General features: G+C 45.0%; 1 protein-coding gene across 2 annotated transcripts in view; it reads left to right on the top strand.

Moving 5' to 3' along the window:
- gli1 (GLI family zinc finger 1) overlaps nucleotides 1–17,098 on the top strand; it is a 121,045-nt gene extending 103,947 nt beyond the window's left edge. The window contains exons 13-16 of one of the 2 annotated variants that reach the window (XM_042324183.1): nucleotides 13,140–13,390; nucleotides 13,808–13,975; nucleotides 14,100–15,242; nucleotides 15,413–17,098. In XM_042324183.1, coding sequence (XP_042180117.1) covers nucleotides 13,140–13,390; nucleotides 13,808–13,975; nucleotides 14,100–15,242; nucleotides 15,413–16,315 — 2,465 coding nt within the window. In that variant the 3' untranslated portion in view covers nucleotides 16,316–17,098. The remainder of the gene's footprint in view (nucleotides 1–13,139; nucleotides 13,391–13,807; nucleotides 13,976–14,099; nucleotides 15,243–15,412) is intronic. The other variant, XM_024426426.2, reaches the window with a different exon arrangement.
- Nucleotides 17,099–21,721: the final 4,623 nt, after the last annotated feature.

Genomic DNA, 21,721 nt, shown 5'->3' with positions numbered 1-21,721 from the left:
AAAAGTAGAGACACAGAGCTAGAAATTGGTATATTATACACTACAGTTGAGGAACAATGGGAAAGTAATTCTGCTTTGGAAGTTGATAAACATGTAACCTCAATTTTGAGAAAATGGCCCTTGAATGTTTTGGTACACCTACTGGACAGGTCTTTGTCTACACCCATTCAGCATTGTTCACACCCTCTAAAGCCTTAGCCCCACCCATATCTTTAAGGATTCACATGTGAGGCTGTGTACTAAACAACCAAAGTTTCAAGACTAAAGCCTGGTTTACACTACGGGTGTGTTCGTACATTTAATCTGGAGTGCCACAGAGTGTGCTCAGAGTGCCCTCTGGATGTTCCTAAACCCAGAGCGTTGTCAGATTGTCAATTCGTAAATTCACAGCGTTTCGCTGGCCGAGGAGTAGGGTTGAACCGAGTATTCTGACCTAACTACAGCAGTCAAGCATCCAAGTTAACCTTGACTAGCTTGCCAGCTACTTCCAGACACAAATGAGGGAACAGCTCACTGACCATGTTACTCGCCCTAGCAGAGCTGGTGTGGCTGTTTTTATGTTATCCAGAGTGTTGGTGAATGCAACTGTGCTGCTGGCAACAATATAATTATGCTTTTTTGCCAACGTTTACTGACACTGGCCATATTCAATGGGTGTTGAGCGTTCATAAATTTGTCAGTTATTCTCCACTCTCGAATTTACCAGCTACGTCTATCAACAGTTGTCGCAGTGACATCATTAACATTCTACTGAAATCGTTACTTGCATAGTGCGGTCTTTTGTTCAGACAATGAACCATAATCCCAACTCATAACGTTACTACCTTGCATGAATCTGGAGGTAGCTAACCAACCAGGTTCAATGTTAGCTAAACTCAGCAAAAAAAGAAATGTCCTCTCACTGTCAACAGTGTTTATTTTCAGCAAACTTAACGTGTGTAAATATTTGTATGAACATAACAAGATTCAACAACTGAGACAAACTGAACAAGTTCCACAGACATGTGACTAACAGAAATTGAACAAATTGAACAAAGGGAAGGGTCAAAATCAAAAGTAACAGTCAGTATCTGGTGTGGCCACCAGCTGCATTAAGTACTGCAGTGCATCTCCTCCTCATGGATTGCACCAGATTTGCCAGTTCTTGCTGTGAGATGTTACCCCACTCTTCCACCAAGGCACTTGCAAGTTCCTGGACATTTCTGTGAGGAATGGCCCTAGCCCTCACCCTCCGATCCAACAGGTCCCAGATGTGCTCAATGGGATTGAGATCCGGGCTCTTCGCTGGCCATGGCAGAACACTGACATTCCTGTCTTGCAGAAAATTACGCACAGAACAAGCAGTATGGCTGGTGGCATTGTCATGCTAGAGGGTCATATCAGGATGAGCCTGCAGGAATGGTACCACATGAGGGAGGAGGATGTCTTCCCAGTAACGCACAGCGTTGAGATTTCCTGCAATGACAACAAGCTCAGTCCGATGATGCTGTGACACACCGCCCCAGACCATGACGGACCCTCCACCTCCAAATCGATCCCGCTCTAGAGTACAGACCTCGGTCTAATGCTCATTCATTCAATGATAAACGCGAATCTGATCATCACCCCTGGTGAGACAAAACTGCATCAGTGAAGAGCACTTTTTGCCAGTCTAGTCTGGTCCAGCGACTGTGGGTTTGTGCCCATAGGTGACGTTGTTGGAGGTGATGTCTGGTGAGGACCTGCCTTACAACAGGCCTAAAAGCCCTCATCTAGCCTCTCTCAGCCTATTAAAAAGTCTGAGCACTGATGGAGTGATTGTGCATTCCTGGTGTAACTCGGACTGTTGTTGTTGCCATCCTGTACCTGTCCCGCAGGTATGATGTACGGATGTATCGATCCTGTGCAGGTGTTGTTACATGTGGCCTGCCACTGCGAGGACGATCAGCTGTCGACGATCACGTCCTGTCTCCCTGTAGCGCTGTCTTAGGCGTCTCACAGTACGGACATTGCAATGTTTTGCTCTGGCCACATCTGCAGTCCTCATGCCTCCTTGCAGCATGCCTAAGGCACGTGCACGCAGATGAGCAGGGACACTGGGCATCTTTCTTTTGGTGTTTTTCAGAGTCAGGTGAAAGGCCTCTTTTAGTGTCCTAAGTTTTCATAACTGTGACCTTAATTGCCTACCGTCTGTAAGCTGTTAGTGTCTTTACGACCGTTCAACAGGTGCATGTTCATTCATTGTTTATGGTTCATTGAACAAGCATGGGAAACAGTGTTTAAACCCTTTACAATGAAGATCTATGACGTTATTTGGATTTTTATGAATTATCTTTGAAAGACAGGGTCCTTTCCGTTTTTGCTGAGTTTAGCTAACAGTAGTCTATAACTAGCAATGCAAATGGATCTGAGATACGAATAATATAACTACACAGATCATACATGTAACGTTAGCTAGCGAGCCTGCCAGCTAACGTTAGCTAGCTAGCTAACAGTACACTAACTTGAAATGAAAACGACTTTCTGATCAAATTAGAAATGTGTAATATTTGAAAATGTAGCCATCTTACATGGACTGACGCTTCTCCCTCTCTGCCACGGATGCTATGGCTGCCCTTAGTTTGAAGATGTAATCCGGAGACAGGTGTTTTATACAGCAGCCTTCTGTGTGTTCTCTTTTCAACTCCCTCTGCATATTTGCATTCAAACGCTAGAATTTTCTCCATCTCCTTAGCTATCATGCTGTAATTCCATTGATTTCAAAACTCGGTCCTCCAGAAAGTGGAGAACAACACTTATCACGTAGTTGAACTGCATGTCTTTCAAAAAAGCTGCATTAGAAAGGATTTCCTTGGCCTCCCAAGAGGCGCAGCGTTCTAAGGCACTACAGTTCCGGTTTTGATCCTGGCTGTGTCACAGCAGGCTGCGACCTGGAGACCCATGAGGCGGTGCACAATTGGACCAGTGTTGTTAGGGGAGGGTTTGGCCAGCTGGGATGTCCTTGTCCCATCGCGCTCGAGCGACTGCTTGTACCGGCCAGGTGCATGCACGCTGACCTCAGTCGCCAGCTGTACTGTGTTTCCTCTGCACATTGGTGCGGCTGGCTTCCGGGTTAAGCGAGCAGTGTGTCAAGAAGCAGTGTGGCTTGGCGGGGTTATGTTTCGGAGGACGCATGGACATTTTAGCCAAAAATATACTTGCCTGTGCTAGGAGGCTGAAACTTGGCTGCAAGTGGCTCTTCCAGCAAGACAATAACCCCAAGCACACATCAAAGTCCACTAAGAAATGGTTAATTGACCACAAAATCAACATTTTGCAATGGCAATATTTGTCTCTGGACTTAAACCTCATTGAGAATCTGTGGTTTGAATTGAAGAGGGACGTCCATAAACGCTGACAAAGGATCAGGAAAGAGCACTTTTGACAACAACTTAGAGCGTATGACATCTGTTATTTACATCTGAAATAAGAACAGATCAGATATAACCTCTACCAATCAGGAGGTACGGCTGTTTTAGCAACCGCATCCATTACATTCATTAAGCTAACTACCCACGGTTGAATTAACCGCCATAGAGCTTTAAGAAATTTCACATTTTTGCACTTGGGGAGCACAATCTAAGCATGAGACGATGAGTTAACATTGTGACTTTTGACACAAATCAGCTACTTTGACCATTTTCCCAACAAGCTAGATAAAAAATTAGAGGTATGAAATCTTAGTCTACTTCTCTGCTATTACAATCTGAAATCAGAATAGAAACATATTTTACCAATCAAATCATAGCATTGGGGGACAGGGTTGGGTAGTAATGGATTTAATGGAACCGATTACAAATATGAACTGTAATCAGCTCGGATTACTTTTTCAAAATGTGTAATCGGATTACAGTTATATTCTTAAAGATGTCTTCCAGTGATTTTTTTTTTTTTAGTGTTTTTTTAGACAACTACAAACTTCAAGGAGTAGGGCGTTCAAAGAGTTGGTCTGATAGGAATCTGTGATGTCTTCGGCCCCCCCTTTGCTTGAGGAACAATAGAGGAGCCGCCCCCCCACATCCAGCTATGTCATGATTTACCAGGACCACCTATTGAGAAGTAAACCAGGTGTTAAATGAGGTGAAAATGAGACTTCATCTAATATCAAAAGGAGGAATTTATTAAACTGTCAGTGTTGCTGTCATTTAGCGCACCCTCAAGACTTCTCACATGCTTAAAGATTTTATTGTTCTGCTGATTGGCCATCAAGGGTTGATAGCTAATATTGTATTCGAACACGTTTAATGAAGGCCCAATGGTCAATCAAACAGTCATCTGGACATCTGGAAAAAAAGCTCAATGCGATAGAGGAAAAAACACTGTCTTGAACGCAACCACTGTTGTTACTGTAGAGGAGAAGAGGGCCAAGCTTTCTGTAGGTCTGAATATTATGTATCAACTTAATATTGAACATGCCGGCCACTCAAGGTGAGTGCATTCAATTTACTGATATGCTGATCGAGTCGCTGGAATTGATATGCTGCTAACTATAAGTAGCCTAAATATTAGTCTATATTATTTAGAGTAACTGATCTAGCTAACCACTTCCTCAGGTGGTGAATTAGCCCCAAATGAATTAGGCTATGTGATATTAGTGCCCCAAAAGATACATTTGTCTTTCTCTACAAACAATTTTATAAATCAGGAACCCTATTTTGGCAGTAAAATAATTCAACAAAATTCATGACAATCACAGGTTTAGGTTGTGCATCAAAATATCTGGAATTTCCTGCATGAACTTGTTAGATTAGACAATTAATAATTGTTTTCTATTGCGTGACACTGGAACCAAATTTTGGTGTGACCAAATCACTGAAAACTTTAGTATGGAACACTGTGATGCAGTAAAGGGGTCAATGGAATGCAGACGTTCCATTGACCAGATGGGCACACATTCAACAAATCTTATCTAACAAAGTAGATATTTGTCAAATCTGTCATGGTGTATTGTAACAGACCCATAATCCCGTTAAGTCTGATTTGGATATACACTATTTCACCGCTTTCGCTGTGTAACATTTAGACCTTGTCCCTTTTCAGGTTTAGAAGAAGTGACTGCTAAATGCTAACTCCTGTTTGTATAAGCTGGTTAGCATAGCTACCATACAGAAATCAGTGGTTGTAGTCAAGATCGTTTTTAACTGTAATGCAGTTGATTGGTGACAATGACAATGTGTTAAGGTTAACATCCATAAAGCATTATACTCCTATTTTTACCTCAACATAGTGTGAAATAGGACATACTGCTTTCCCGGGAACAGGCCCAAATCCCCATCATTTGCGTGAAGAGAAGACAGAGCAAAAAAGGACGGAGGTCGGGCTGCCTTCTGAGAATTTGTAGGCGATCGAATAAACCCCCACTGCCTTCGGTTCTACTAGCTAACATGCAATCATTGGAAAATAAAATCGACGACCTACGAGGAAGATTAAACTGCCAACAGGACATTAAAAACTGTAACATTATCTACATACAGCTGGCTGGTTATATGCTGTATCGGCAGGACAGAACAGTGCCATCTGGTAAGACAAGGGGGGCGGACTATGTATATTTGTAAACAACAGCTGGTGCACGACATCTAAGGAAGTCTCAAGGTTTTTTTTCCACCTGAGGTAAAGTATCTCATGATAAGCTGTAGACCACACTATCTACCTAGAGAGTTTTCATCTGTATTTTTTGTAGCCGTCTACATACCACCACAGACCGATGTTGGCACCAAGACCGCACTCAATGAGCTGTATTCTGCCATAAGCAAAAAGGAAAACTCTCATCCAGAGGTGGCGCTCCTAGTGGCTGGGGACTTTAATGCAGGGAAACTTAATCAGTTTTACCAAATTTCTATCAGCATATTAAATGTACAACCAGAGGGAATAAAACTCTAGACCACCTTTACTCCACACACAGAGACGCTTCCACTCCACTCGCCCTCCATTTGGCAAATCTGACCATAATTCTATCCTCCTGATTCCTGCTTACATGCAAAAATTAAAGCAGGAAGCATCAGCGACTCGATCAATAAAAAAGTGGTTAGATGCTAAGCTACAGGACTGTTTTGCTAGCACAGACTGGAATATTCTTCTGATTGCATTGAGTAGTACACCACATCAGTCATTGACTTCATCAATAAGTGCATCAATGACGTCATCCCCACAGTGACCGTACGTACCCCAACCAGAAGCCATGGATTACAGGCAACCTCCACACTGAGCTAAAGGCTAGAGCTGAAAGCGGGACTCTAACCTGGATGCTTAAGAAAGAAATCCCACTATGCCCTTCGACAGACCATCAAACAGGCACAGCGTCAATAAAGGACTAAGATCAAATCGTACTACACCGGCTCCGACACTTGTCGGATGTGGCAGGGATTGCAAACCATTACAGACTACAAAGGGAAGCACAGCCAAGAGCTGCCCAGTGACACAAGCCTACTAAATGAACTACTTCTATGTTGTATCGAGGCAAATATTGAAACATGCATGAGAGCACCAGCTGTTTCTGGACGAGTGTATGATCACGCTCTCCGCAGCCGATGTGAGTAAGAATTTAAACAGGTCAACATTCACAAGGCCGCAGAGCCAGACGGATTACCAGGACATGTGCTGCGAGCATGCGCTGACCAACTGGCAAGTGTCTTCATTGACATTTTCAATCTCTCCTTCTGTAATTCCAACATGTTTTAAGCAGACCACCATAGTCCCTGTGCCCAAGAACACTAAAGGTAACCTGACTAAATGCCTACTGACCCGTCGCACTCACGTCTGTCACCATGAAGTGCTCTGAAAGGCTGGTCATGGCTCACATCAACACCATTATCCCAGAAACTCTAGACCCACCCAAATTTGCATTACGCCCTAATAGATCCACAGATGATGCAATCTCTATTGCACTACACACTGCCCTTTCCACCTGGACAAAAGGAACACCTACGTGGGAACGCTATTAATTGACTACAGCTCAGCATTCAACACCATAGTGCCCTCAAAGCTCATCAATAGAGCTAAGGATCCTTTGACTAAACACCTCCCTCTGCAACTGGATCCTGGACTTCCTGACGGGCCACCCCCAGGTGGTAAGGGTATGTAACAACACATTCCCCACGCTGATCGTCAACACGTGGGCCCCTCAGAGGTGTGTGCTCAGTCCCCTCCTGTACTCCCTGTTCACTCTTGACTGCATGGCCAGGCAAGACTCCAACACCATTATTAAGTTTGCCAATGACACAACAGTGGTATGCCGGATTACTGAAAACGACGAGACAGCCTATAGGGTGGAGGTCAGAGACCTGGTCGTGGTGTGCCAGGACAACAACCTCTCCCTCAACGTGATCAAGACAAAGGAGATGATTGTGGACTACAGGAAAAGGAGCATCCCCCCATTCTCATCGACAGGGCTGTAATGGAGAAGTTTGAGAGCTTCAAGTTCCTTGGTGTCCACATAAACAAACTAACATGGTCCAAGCACAGCAAGACAGTCGTGAAGAGGGCACGACAAAGCCTATTCCCCCTCAGAAGACTGAAAAGATTTGGCATGGGTCCTCAGATCTTCCGAAAGTTCTACAGCGGCACCACCAGCCTCACTGTCTGGTATGGAAACTGCTTGGCCTCCGACTGCAAGGCACTACAGAAGGTAGTGTGCAAGGTACAACACCGGGGTCAGGCTTCCTGCTATCCAGGACCTCTATACCAGGCGGTGTCAGAGGACGGCCCTAAAAAATTGTCAAAGACATATAGTCATAGACTGTTCCCTCTGCTACCACACAGCAATAGGTACCGGAGTGCCAAGTCTATGTCCAAGAGGCTTCTAAACAGCTTCTACCCCAAGCCAAAAGACTCCTGAACATCTAATCAAAATGTCAACCCAGACTATTTGCATTGCCTCCCCCCACCACCTCTTTTACGCAACTACTACTTTGTTATTATCTATGCATAGTTACTTTAATGACTCTACCTACATGTACATATTACCTCAACTAACCGGTGCCCCCGCACATTGGCTGTACTGGTACCCCCTGAATATAGTCTCGCTATTGTTATTTTACTTCTGCTCTTTACTTGTTCCTTTTATTTCTTATTTGTATTTTTTAAACTGCATTGTTGGTTCGGGGCTTCTAAGTAAGTATTTCAGTGCATGTGACTAATACAATTGGTTTGATTTGAATACACAAACAATAGCCTAAATGTGGCCAAATGTTGATATGTATAAGGGCACAAGGCGAGACCCACATTCAGACATGGGAGGCAGATGGTTTGAGTCTTTGATATTGTTTACAATCCAAAAGGGTAGGCAAGAGAATCGTCATGGACAGGCAAAAGGTCAAAACCAATTCAGAGTCCAGGAGGTACAGATTGGCAGGCAGGCTCGAGGTCAAGGCAGGTGGGTACAGAGTCCAGAAACAGGCAAGTGTCAAAACCAGGAGGACTAGCAAAAAGAGAGTAGAAAAAGCAGGAGCACGGGGAAAACACGCTGGTTGACTTGAACATACTAGACGAACTGGCACAGAGAGACAGGAAACACAGGGATAAATACACCGGGGAAAATAAGCAACACCTGGAGGGGGTGGACACAATCACAAGGACAGGTGAAACAGATCAGGGCATGACACTTTGGGCAATGAGGAGTTCGGGATCTTACCCCCACGGCCCTTTCCCCCACACGTTTCCATGGCAATTCCATTGTTTTGATCGAGTTTGATTGACCTCTTTACCACATTTATGCTTTCACACATATATAGAACATGTGAATTATAAGATCTTTCTGCTCTCACACTAGTCCCCAATTTGTAAATAGTCATGTTAGGCTACTAAACAAAATAATGCTATAGTTTCTATAGTGATCAAAAAGTAATCAAAAGTGTATAATTTTGAGTAATCCAAAGGATTACGTTGCTGATTACTTTATTTTACCTGTAACTGTAATCATTAACAGATTACATTCTGGGGGTAATCAGACGATCACTGCTGAGGGAGCATATACAGTATGACTGATTATGCCACACAGCTCACTCCAACCCACTAAACTAACACACTATAACAATCCGCACACTCACTAACCAAACTACAATAGCGACTCCACTTACTATAGCTAACCCATGGCCTACATACAGTGCATTCAGAAAGTATTCAGATCCCTTGACTTTTTCCACATTTTGTTACGTTACAGCCTTATTCTAAAATAGTTTCCGTAGTTTTTTCCCCTCATCAATCAACACACAATACCCAATAATGACAAAGCTAAAACAGGTTTTTAGACATTTTTGTAAATGTATTACAAATTTAAAACTTAAATATCACATTTAAATAAGTATTCAGACCCTTTACTCAATATTTTCTTGAAGCACCTTTGACAGCGATTCCAGCCTCGAGTCTTCTTAGAAATGACGCTACAAGCTTGGCACACCTGTATTTGGGGAATTCCCCCCATTCTTCTCTGCAGATCCTCTCAAGCTCTGTCAGGTTGGATGGGGAGCGTCACTGCACAGCTACTTTCAGGTCTCTCCAGAGATGTTCGCTCATTTTCAAGTCTGGGCTCTGGCTGGGCCACTGAATGACATTGAGACTTATCTGTTGTCCTGTCCTGTTAGATGGTCCTGAGCAATCTGGAGCAGGTATTCATCAAGGATCTCTCTGTTCTTTGCTCCATTCATCTTTCCCTCAATCCTGACTAGTCTCCCAGTCCCTGCCGCGGAAAAACATCCCCTCAGCATGATGCTGCCACCACCATGCTTCACTGTAGGGATGGTGCCAGGTTACCTCCAGACGTTACGCTTGGCATTCAGGCCAAAGAGTTCAATCTTGGTTTCATCAGACCAAATAATCTTGTTTCTCATGGTCTGAGAGTTTTTAGGTGCCATTTGGCAAACTCCAAGCAGGCTGTCATGTGCCTTTTACTAAGGAGTGGCTTTAGTCTGGTTATTCTACCATAAAGGCCTGATATGTGGAGTGCTGCAGAGATGGTTGTCCTTCTGGAAGGTTCTCCCATCTCCACAGAGGAACTCTGGAGCTCTATCAGAGTGACCATTGGGTTCTTGGTCACCTCCCTGACCAAGGCCCTTCTCCCCCAATTGCTCAGTTTAGCCGGGCTGCCAGCTCTAGAAAGAGCCTTGGTTCTCCAAAACTTCTTCCATTTAAGAATGATGGAGGCCACTGTGTTCCTGGGGACCTTCAATGCTGCAGAAACGTTTTGGTATCCTTCTCCAGATCTGTGCCTCGACACAATCCTGTCTCGGAGTTCTACGGAGAATTCCTTTGACCTCATGGCTTGGTTTTTGCTCTGACATGCACTGCCAACTGTGGGATCTTATATAGACATGTGTATGCCTTTCCAAATCATGTCCAATCACTTGAATTTACCAAAGGGTTAGGGTTAGAAACTGCATCTCCATCTGTAGAACTCCTTGAGTGGTCTGGACCTGGCTGCTCTCTACCCAGGGCTCTGTACCTCCATCCATTCTACAATCAAGTTGTAGAAACATCTCAATGATGATCAATGGAAACAGGTTGCACCTGAGCTCAATTTTGAATCTCATAGCAAAATACTTATGTAAATAAAGGTATTTTTGTTATTATTTTTTTAATGTGCAAAAATGTCTAAAACCTGTTTTCGCTTTGTCATAATGGGGTATTGTGTGTAGATGGATGAGGGAAAAATAATTTAATACATTTTAGAATAAGGCTGTAACTTAACAAAATGTGGAAACAGTCAAGGGGTCTGAATACTTTCTGATTGCACTGTAACTAAAACATGCACTAAAATCAAATCAAATCACATTTTATTTGTCACATACACATGGTTAGCAGATGTTAATGCGAGTGTAGCGAAATGCTTGTGCTTCTAGTTCCGACAATGCAGTAATAACCAACAAGTAATCTAACTAACAATTCCAAAACTACTGTCTTATACACAGTGTAAGGGGATAAAGAATATGTACATAAGGATATATGAATGAGTGATGGTACAGAGCAGCATAGGCAAGATACAGTAGATGGTATCGAGTACAGTATATTCATATGAGATGAGTATGCAAACAAAGTGGCATAGTTAAAGTGGCTAGTGATACATGTATTACATAAGGATGCAGTCGATGATATAGAGTACAGTATATACGTATGCATATGAGATGAATAATGTAGGGTAAGTAACATTATATAAGGTAGCATTGTTTAAAGTGGCTAGTGATATATTTACATCATTTCCCATCAATTCCCATTATTAAAGTGGCTGGAGTTGAGTCAGTGTCAGTGTCAGTGTGTTGGCAGCAGCCACTCAATGTTAGTGGTGGCTGTTTAACAGTCTGATGGCCTTGAGATAGAAGCTGTTTTTCAGTCTCTCGGTCCCAGCTTTGATGCACCTGTACTGACCTCGCCTTCTGGATGATAGCGGGGTGAACAGGCAGTGGCTCGGGTGGTTGATGTCCTTGATGATCTTTATGGCCTTCCTGTAACATCGGGTGGTGTAGGTGTCCTGGAGGGCAGGTAGTTTGCCCCCGGTGATGCGTTGTGCAGACCTCACTACCTACCCTCTGGAGAGCCTTACGGTTGTGGGCGGAGCAGGCCCGCCAGGATGCTCTCGATTGTGCATCTGTAGAAGTTTGTGAGTGCTTTTCGTGACAAGCCGAATTTCTTCAGCCTCCTGAGGTTGAAGAGGCGCTGCTGCGCCTTCTTCACGATGCTGTCTGTGTGAGTCGACCAATTCAGTTTGTCTGTGATGTGTATGCCGAGGAACTTAAAACTTGCTACCCTCTCCACTACTGTTCCATCGATGTGGATAGGGGGGTGTTCCCTCTGCTGTTTCCTGAAGTCCACAATCATCTCCTTAGTTTTGTTGACGTTCAGTGTGAGGTTATTTTCCTGACACCACACTCCGAGGGCCCTCACCTCCTCCCTGTAGGCCGTCTCGTCGTTGTTGGTAATCAAGCCTACCACTGTTGTGTTGTCCGCAAACTTGATGATTGAGTTGGAGGCGTGCGTGGCCACGCAGTCGTGGGTGAACAGGGAGTACAGGAGAGGGCTCAGAATGCACCCTTGTGGGGCCCCAGTGTTGAGGATCAGCGGGGTGGAGATGTTGTTGCCTACCCTCACCACCTGGGGGGCGGCCCGTCAGGAAGTCCAGTACCCAGTTGCACAGGGCGGGGTCGAGACCCAGGGTCTCGAGCTTGATGACGATCTTGGAGGGTACTATGGTGTTGAATGCCGAGCTGTAGTCGATGAACAGCATTCTCACATAGGTATTCCTCTTGTCCAGATGGGTTAGGGCAGTGTGCAGTGTGGTTGAGATTGCATCGTCTGTGGACCTATTTGGGCGGTAAGCAAATTGGAGTGGGTCTAGGGTGTCAGGTAGGGTGGAGGTGATATGGTCCTTGACTAGTCTCTCAAAGCACTTCATGATGACGGATGTGAGTGCTACGGGGCGGTAGTCGTTTAACTCTGTTACCTTAGCTTTCTTGGGAACAGGAACAATGGTGGCCCTCTTGAAGCATGTGGGAACAGCAGACTGGTATAGGGATTGATTGAATATGTCCGTAAACACACCGACCAGCTGGTCTGCGCATGCTCTGAGGGCGCGGCTGGGGATGCCGTCTGGGCCTGCAGCCTTGCGAGGGTTAACACGTTTAAATGTCTTACTCACCTCGGCTGCAGTGAAGGAGAGTCCGCATGTTTTCGTTGCAGGCCGTGTCAGTGGCACGGCCTGCTATACTGCTACTTGTACTTCTGGGCTATTTAGTCTCCCACTGAAGGCTCCAATCAATTATCTAGAAAACACTACTACACCAGCCTAAATGTTTCAACACAAACTAAACTTCTTCCACTAGACGCACCATTATTTCTCTCCCCAAGTGATAGCTTAAAACTTTTCTAATTCCTTATGAGTAAAAGTATAGTTATTTGCGCTCTAATATGTGATCTAACTACCCCATATTCCAAAGTAATAAGGTTTATATTAGTAGTCGATCAACGTAATCAGACCAGATATATTTATTGATATGTTAACCTTTGACCATATTTTCACTTCTTCAGTAAAAAAATGTAAACTTCCTCCACTACCACAAAAATACTTTAAAGAGCTGAAGCAAGTCCCACAATTAGTTTAGTTGAGTTTAATAACTCAATTTCTAATTCAATTGAAGGGTTCCTGGGTCCTGACCAGGGAGGAGGTGACCCCCTCTCCCCTGAGACCAGCCGCCGAAGAGGGCTCTGCCATGGTGTTGGAGGGGGAGGAGGGTTGCCAGGTCTGCCTTGTCTAACACCCGCTCAGCAATACAGCCTGAAGGCTAAGTATGCAGCAGCAACTGGCGGCCCACCCCCTACCCCGCTGTCCAGTATGGAACAGGGAGCAGGGACACCCGGGAGACGAGGAGTGCTCCTCAGCGAGTACCAGGTGCAGACTTATCTTGTTAGTTTGGTTTTTAATTAGTCTGGCTTGGGTTGCAAAATTCTGGTAACTTTCTCAAAATGTCCAGCTTTTCTGAATTCTGGAAAACCTGGGAATTTTGGAATTTTGCAACTCTCAATATGGCTAGTTTTGTATTCTTTTGAACATCTTATTCCTATGTATTTTTTTTAGCATTCTTTGCTTTTATTTATTTTATTATGGACAGCAACTTGAGTTGGAGGCAGGTAGCCTAGCGGTTAGGAGCGTTGGCCAAGTAACCGATAGGTGAAGAATTTGTCTATGTGCCCTTGAGCAAGGCACTTAACCCTAATTGCTCCTGTAAGTCACTCCTGATAAGAGCATCTGCTAAATTACTAAAATGTAAATGTATGAAATGTGCTATCCAATTATTATTATCCCCAGGGTCAGCCGCTACCTGCGTTCCTGCAGCAGGGGGGTCAGAGGAGACACAGTGCCAACACGGGGGAGTATGGCACTGGGTTCATCTACCCGCACCAAGCCCCAGGGAATGCCACCCGGCGTGCCAGCGACCCTGTCCGCTCCACCGGCGACCCACAGGCCCTTCCCAAGGTTGTCGTTGTTCTTGGTAGAAGTAGTAGATTCAATTACTAAGACTGCTTTCTTGTTGTTGCTAGCTATGTATTTGAGTATTTACACTTTTTAAATAAATGTTGATTTGATTTTGTTTCCCAAGGTGCAACGCTTCAACAGCCTGAATAATGTGGCCATGATGGGCCGGAGGAACGCCCTGCAGCATTGTGGGTCAGACGCCAACATCGCACGCCACATGTATTCGCCGCGGCCACCCAGCATTACAGAGAATGTCATGATGGAGACCATGGCTACAGACTACCATGGAGGAACCATGGATTCCAGGAACCACTGCATGATGCTTTCCCCAGGAGAGAGAGGCTTCCTGGGCTACCAGTCCCACCACATGGGGGGTCCCACCAGCCTGTTATCACCCAGCCACGACAGCCTGGGATGCCCAGAGCAGGGCTACCAGACACAGGGACAGATGTTCATGCAGGGTGGGCACTACCAGGGCACCTCCAGAGGACCAGGTCAGGGCCAGGTGGGGCAGGGGGGAACCATTCACCCAGAGGGGATGTCCAACATCTTGCTGCAGCAGGCTGAGTACAGTATGAGTACCTGCCAGCTTAGTCCCTCTGGACCACACTACCCCAGCCTGGACCAAGGTGGCCCCGATGGAGGTACAGGGGCCTGGGTAGAGAGCAGCCAGGTCCAGACCACTCATGGAGTTCTTCAGACGGAGATGCAGTATCAGGACCAGGACTCTATGCAGGGCCAGACACAGGGTCTGTACACCCAAGAGCCTGATGGCGGACACAAACTGATCATCAAACCAGAACAGCAGCAGTACCACCCAGCCCTAGCCAACCCAGATGCCTGCCAGAAGCAACTCCACCAACACCAGCAGCAGAGGCCCCATCCAGGGCAGACACCCATGCCCATGCGACCCATGTCCTCCCAGAGCAGTTACCCCCAGCAAGGGCAGCCTGGCCAGGGCATGATGAGGACCACCAACCCCAGCTGTGACTTCCATGGAGGAGGCATGGAGAACCAGGCCTCCATGCAGCAAGGGAAGCAGCAGGGTTCCTTCCCCCAAAGCGGCGGCATCAGCCTGGGGTCGGCTGCGCTGGGTGCTGGGGGCCGCTCCCAGACACCCATGATGCAGGTGAAGGAGATGATGGTGAGGAACTATGTGCAGTCGCAGCAGGCTCTGATGTGGGGTCAGGAGCAGGACCAGAGGGGGATAGGAGTGGACGGGAAACCTCTTCCTCTGTCAGACAGCATGGACATGACAGGACAGCAGGTGACTTGTTTTCCCTTTCCCTTTTTCTTCTGCTCTTTGTTCCCCCTCTTTTTGTAAAGTGTTTTGTGACATTTTCAAAGAAATTTCCTGAAGAAAATGTGTGTTTGTTTGTCTTGAAGTATTTATCGTAGCACTTTAACTAAATGTTGATCTCATTTGATTTGTTTCAGGTGGCCATGATGCAGCAACAGCATAGTCCTCAACACCAACATAATCTCTACCCCAACCCAGGCTCCAGCTACCCAGGCTACCCTACCAACCAGAACCTGATGAGCCCCTCGGCACACAACCGAGTCCCCAGCTCTAGCTCCTCCATCCCCCCGACGGAGGTATCCATGACGGGTCTGCCTGGAGGCCCAGGGTCCTGCTACGGCCAGGATATGGGGACCCCTGTAGTCCCAAGACCCCCCCAGTGCCGGAAGCCCGTCAGCAGGCAGAATAGTCTCCAGTCCCAGGGAGGTGGAGCGTACCTGGGCAGTCCTCCCCACCTCAGCCCAGTCCACTCTACCTCCAGCCCCAGACGTGTGGTCCGTCTGCCCCCTGTCCAGGGCCACATGACCCCCCATCAGACCCACCAGGAGATCTTCCCCCCCTTAAACAACATCAACAATAACATGTACTACTCTGGCCAGATCCACATGCAGCACTCTGACATGGACAAGCAGCAGATCCAACAAATCAGCCACCCTCACCAGGACGCAACTCAGACCGGGCCCTGCCTCAACCAGCACCAACAGCACATGGTAACCCACATGGATCACCAGGGCAATAAGTCTGCGTCCCTAGCCTACCTTCATGAGTCGACCCCCATCTCCAATGCTCTGGAGAACCTAGATCTGGACAACGCCCAGATAGACTTTACCTCCATCATCGATGACCCAGACCCCTCGTCATTCAGCCCCATCAACCCTCCTCTCCACGGGGGTTCGTCCCAGACCTCGTCCCGCCTCACCACTCCTCAGACGTCCATCACCATGCCCCCATCTGGGCTCCCTAACATGGCTGTAGGAGACATGACCTCCATGTTGACATCTCTGGCCGGAGAGAACAAGTACCTTAATACACTGTCTTAGAACCCAAAGACGCGGTTCTAGAACAAGAACAGAACCCTAACACGCTCATAAAGTTAACTAGATGCTAAGATCCCCGGGGGGAGTACCTAGACATACTCTCCGAGGCTCAACTCCACTGAACAAGTACTGAAACATTTGTCATTTACTAGACAAGTACCGGAACACATTGTTCTAGAACACGTGCGTGTGGATGGACACACTGTCATAGACTAGACTAGGGGGCTCAGCTCGGTGGCTCTGATGTTAGGTCACCTATAAAGATAAAGGTACTGTAAATATTACCTTTCCTTCTTGACCTCCCACACACTTTTTCCCAGCTACTCCTAGAGACTTTCAACCCAAACCAAAGGTACCTATCGATCTTGATCTTGCTCACAGTGTACTATACTCTACTCACATTTCTGGCTCGCAGAGAAGGGGAAGGGTGACAGAATTGTTTGCCTAAAATTACTTGCAGAATGTTTCCATGGGACGTCAACACCATAACGACATCATCTCCATAATGGCGTCATCAGCATAACGACATCATCACCGTAATAACATTGTCACCATAATGACACCAACACCATAGTGATGTCATCTCCATAATGATTTAATCCCCAAAACGACAGTCAATCCAGTCAGAGGTTTTATAGGGCAACAGAGGATAATATGTAAATAAGTTATACATTTACATATACAGTACAAGTCAAAAGTTTTGACACACCTACTCATTCAAGGGTTTTTCTTTTTTTTACTGTTTTCTACATTGTAGAATAATAGTGAAGACATCAAAACTATGAAATAACACATGGAATCACGTAGTAACCAAAAAAGTGTTAAACAAATCAAAATATTTTATAATTGAGATTCTTCAAAGTAGCCACCCTTTGCCTTGATGACAGCTTTGCACACTCTTGGCATTCTCTCAACCAGCTTCATGAGATAGTCACCTGTAATGCATTTCAATTAACAGGTGTGACCTGTTAAAAGATAAGTTGTGGAATTTATTTTCTTCTTAATGCGTTTGAGCCAATCACTTGTATTGTGACAAGGTAGGGGAGGTATACAGAAGATAGCCCTTTTTGGTAAAATACCAAGTCCATATTATGGCAAGAACAGCTCCAATAAGCAAAGAGAAATGACAGTCCATCATTGGTTTAAGACATGAAGGTCAATCAATGCAAAACATTTCAATAACTTTGAGTAGGTATGTCCAAACTTTTGACTGGTACTGTATGCTGTCTACACTACATATAAAAAAGTATGTGGACAACCCTACAAATGAGTGAATTCGGTTATTTGCGCCACACCCGTTGCTGACATTTGTATAAAATCCAGCACACAGCCATGCAATCTTCATAGACAAACAGTGGCAGTTGAATGGCCTTACTGAAGAGCTCAGTGACTTTCAACGTGGCACCGTCATAGGATGCCACCTTTCCAACAAGTCAGTTCGTCACATTTCTGCTCTGCTAGAGCTGTCCCGGGCTAACTGTAAGTGCTGTTATTGTGAAGTGGAAACATCTCGGAGAAACAAACGCTCAGCCGCGAACTGGTAGGCCACACAAGCTCACAGAACGGGACTGCCTCGTGCTGAAGAGTGTTGCGCTCTGGAAGCAATGTCCTTCACAAGAACTGTTTGTAGGGAGCTTCATGTCATTTGTTTCCATGGCCAAGCAGCCGCACGCAGCCTAAGATCACCATTGCGCAATGCCAAGCATCGGCTGGAGTGGTGTAAATCTTGCCACCATTGGACTCTGGAGCAGTGGAAACGCGTTCTCTGGAGTGATAAATCACACTTCACCATCTGGCAGTCCGACGGACAAATCTGGGTTTGGCGGATGCCAGGAGAATGCTACCTGCTCAAATACATAGTGCCAACTGTAAAGTTTGGTGGAGGAGGAATAATGAAATTGGGTTGTTTTTCGTCGTTCGGGCCAGGCCCCTTAGTTCCAGTGAAGGAAAATCTTAACGCTACAGCATACAATGACATTCTAGACGATTCTGTGCTTCCAACTTTATGGCAACAGTTTGGGGACGGCCCTTTACTGTTTCAGCATGACAATGCCCCAATGTACAAAGCGTGGTCCATACAGAAATGGTTTGTCGAGATCGGTGTGGAAGAACTTGACTGGCTTGCACAGAGCCCTGACCTCAACCCCATCGAATTCCTTTGGCCTGCACAGAGCCCAACATCAGTAACCGACTTCACTAATGCTCTTGTGGCTGAATGGAAGCAAGTCCCTGCAGCAATGTTCCAACATCTAGTGGAAAGCCTTCCCAGAAAAGTAGAAGCTGTTATAGCAGCAAAGGGGGGATGAACTCCTTATTAATGTCCATAATTTTGGAGATGAGATGAGATGTTTGACGAGCAGGTGTCCGCTTACTTTTGGTCATGTAGTTTATATGACAATGTTGACAGTGACAGTGACGGAACTCTACTGTATCGTGGACTGCTAAGGGAATTCCGAGACCAACAGATCAGATTCTAGATTCTCATTCTGGTTCCGTAATGAGAACTGAGGTCAACAAATCTGTTCAGAGGAAGAATGTTTTGTAGAAAGTGTGCCTGAAAAAAAATATTGACTGAAAAATGCATCAGTGCTTTGAAGCTGTATCTATATCCCTAGGGGCACAACCCTGTCAGTGACACACAAAACATGATGACACACACACGATAGTGATGACACACAACTTCATACAGTTGAAGTCGGAAGTTTACATACACTTATGTTGGAGTCATTAAAACTCATTTTTCAACCACTCCACCAATTTCTTGTCAACAAACTATAGTTTTGGCAAGTCAGTTAGGACATCTACTTAATGCATGACACAAGTAATTTTTACAACAATTGTTTACAGACCGATTATTTCACTTTATCACAATTCCAGTGGGTCAGAAGTTTACATACACTAAGTTGACTATGCCTTTAAACAGCTTGGAAAATCCCAGAAAATTATGTCATGGCTTTAGAAGCTTCTGATAGGCTAATTGACATAATTTCAGTCAATTGGAGGTGAGGTGTACCTGTGGATGTATTTCAAGGCCTACCTTCAAAGTCTGTGCCTCTTTGCTAAAGAAATCAGCCAAGACCTCAGAAAAGAAATTGTAGACCTCCACAAGTCTGGTTCATTCTTGGGAGCAATTTCCAAACGCCTGAAGGTGCCACGTTCATCTGTACAAACAATAGTATGCAAGTATAAACACCATGGGACCACTTTGGTGCAAAAAGTGCACATCAATCCCAGAACAACAGCAAAAGACCTTGTGAAGATGCTGGAGGAAACAGGTACAAAGTATCTATATCCACAGTAAAAACAAGTCCTATATCGACATAACCTGAAAGGCCGCCCAGCAAGAAAGAAGCCACTGCTCCAAAACCGCCATAAAAAAGCCAGACTACGGTTTGCAATTGCACATGGGGACAAAGATCGTACTTTTTGGAGAAATGTCCTCTTGTCTGATGAAACAAAAATATAACTGTTTAGCCATAATGACCATCATATGTTTGGAGTAAAAAGGGGGAGGCTTGCAAGTCGAAGAACACCATCCCAACCGTGAAGCACAGGGGTGGCAGCATCATGTTGGTGGTGTGCTTTGCTGCAGGAGGGACTGGTGCACTTCACAAAATAGATGGTATCATGAGGAGGGAAAATTATGTGGATATATTGAAGCAACATCTCAAGACATCAGTCATGGGTCTTCCAAATGGACAATGTCCCCACGCATACTTCCTAATTTGTGGCAAAATGGCTTAAGGACAACAAAGTCAAGGTATAGAGTGACCATCACAAAGCCCTGACCTCAATAGAAAATGTGTGGGCAGGACTGAAAAAGCGTGTGCGAGCTAGGAGGCCTACAAACCTGACTCAGTTACACCAGCTCTGTCAGGAGGAATGGGCCAAAATTCCCCCAACTTATTGTGGGTAGCTTGCGGAAGGCCACTCGAAACGTTTGACACAAGTTAAACAATTTAAAAGCAATGCTACCAAATACTAATTGAGTGTATGTAAACTTCTGACCCACTGGGAATGTGACGAAAGAAATAAAAGCTGAAATAAATCATTCTCTACTATTATTCTGACATTTCACATTCTTAAAATAAACTGGTGATCCTATCTGACCTAAGACATGGATTTTTTACTAGGATTAAATGTCAGGAATTGTGAAAAACTGGATTGAAATGTGTTTGGCTAAGGTGTATGTAAACTTCTGACTTAAACTGTACATAATGATGACAGACATAGAGTAATGATGACATATCATATCAGTATTCACTCAGAGGCCTTTTTGGCATTAATCTGCCTCCATACTCTGAATCTGTTGTACGGTAAAGTACATGTTTTTAGACCTGTTACATGTTTATTATACCTAAGTGTTCTTAAAGCAGCTCACTATTATTACAAGTATAAGGGTTATAGGATAAGAATATCAAAAAGTGCCTTTGTCTAAACCTATCCATGATGCTCGAGAGGTGCATAGATTAAAAGATAGAGAGAAAGAAAGGTGGAACTTCTGAATGAAATCAAATATTGCATCTGGTACAGTATCATACGACCCAACTTGGTCACATATTTGACAGGCTCTTAAAGATACCTTCCCTCACCCCGGAAAACCTTAAACAGGATTCATAATGGATTGGGGGTACGGCGTTGAGGTACTTTAGCGTGTATAGTATATGGCGGTGAGGCTCTCTGACCATAGACATAGAATCAGACCACCTATTATGGCATCATTGACTTGAATGGGGAGGTCCTTTCTACAGATTCTAGAGCCTCTACCTCTGACAGCCTGTCCGCAGCCATGACCAATAGAGCTGATATCACATGACATCATACTGTAGCATTGCACTGACTGCAGCATTGCGTGGACGTGGACGAGTCTCTCTCCTTGACTTTGTGACATAGAGACTGTCTAGAGGCCAACACATTGGCCTACATGGCTTTGATTTCATGTAGCATCAGCTTGGAGGATGATGGAATGTATCTTACAGTAGTATCTATCTGTTTGGATGGTTATTCTAGCTCACGTTTACACGCAACTACAGGAGATCTTATGAGGCTGTATTTCAAATCAAAATGTTTTGCTCACATACACGTATTTAGCAGGTGTTATTGCAGGTGTAGTGAAATGCTTGTGTTCCTAGCTCGAACAGTGCAGTAATATCTCAGTATTGGTGCCTTTTCAATCATGCTTTATTATTTCTAGTACTTTACTGTTGTTCTTAATGCAGGATTAGAGTCAGTAGTCAGGAAAAACTAATCTAGTCAGGAAAACTGTGTACAACCTATCAACCAACCAAAGACGATTTGAACTAACAATATTCAAGGAGAAGAAAAAAGAAGATGCACAATACTCATAGTCACAGCTCATAGTCACAGCTATGAAGGTGTGAATGGTTTGATAGTGCTGTTACTTAGAAT

The sequence above is a fragment of the Oncorhynchus tshawytscha genome, linkage group LG07, assembly GCF_018296145.1.
Source record: "Oncorhynchus tshawytscha isolate Ot180627B linkage group LG07, Otsh_v2.0, whole genome shotgun sequence".
NCBI classification, from domain to species: Eukaryota; Metazoa; Chordata; class Actinopteri; order Salmoniformes; family Salmonidae; genus Oncorhynchus; species Oncorhynchus tshawytscha.
Note: the sequence above shows the minus strand (reverse complement) of the source record. Positions and strands in the feature narration are given on the sequence as shown.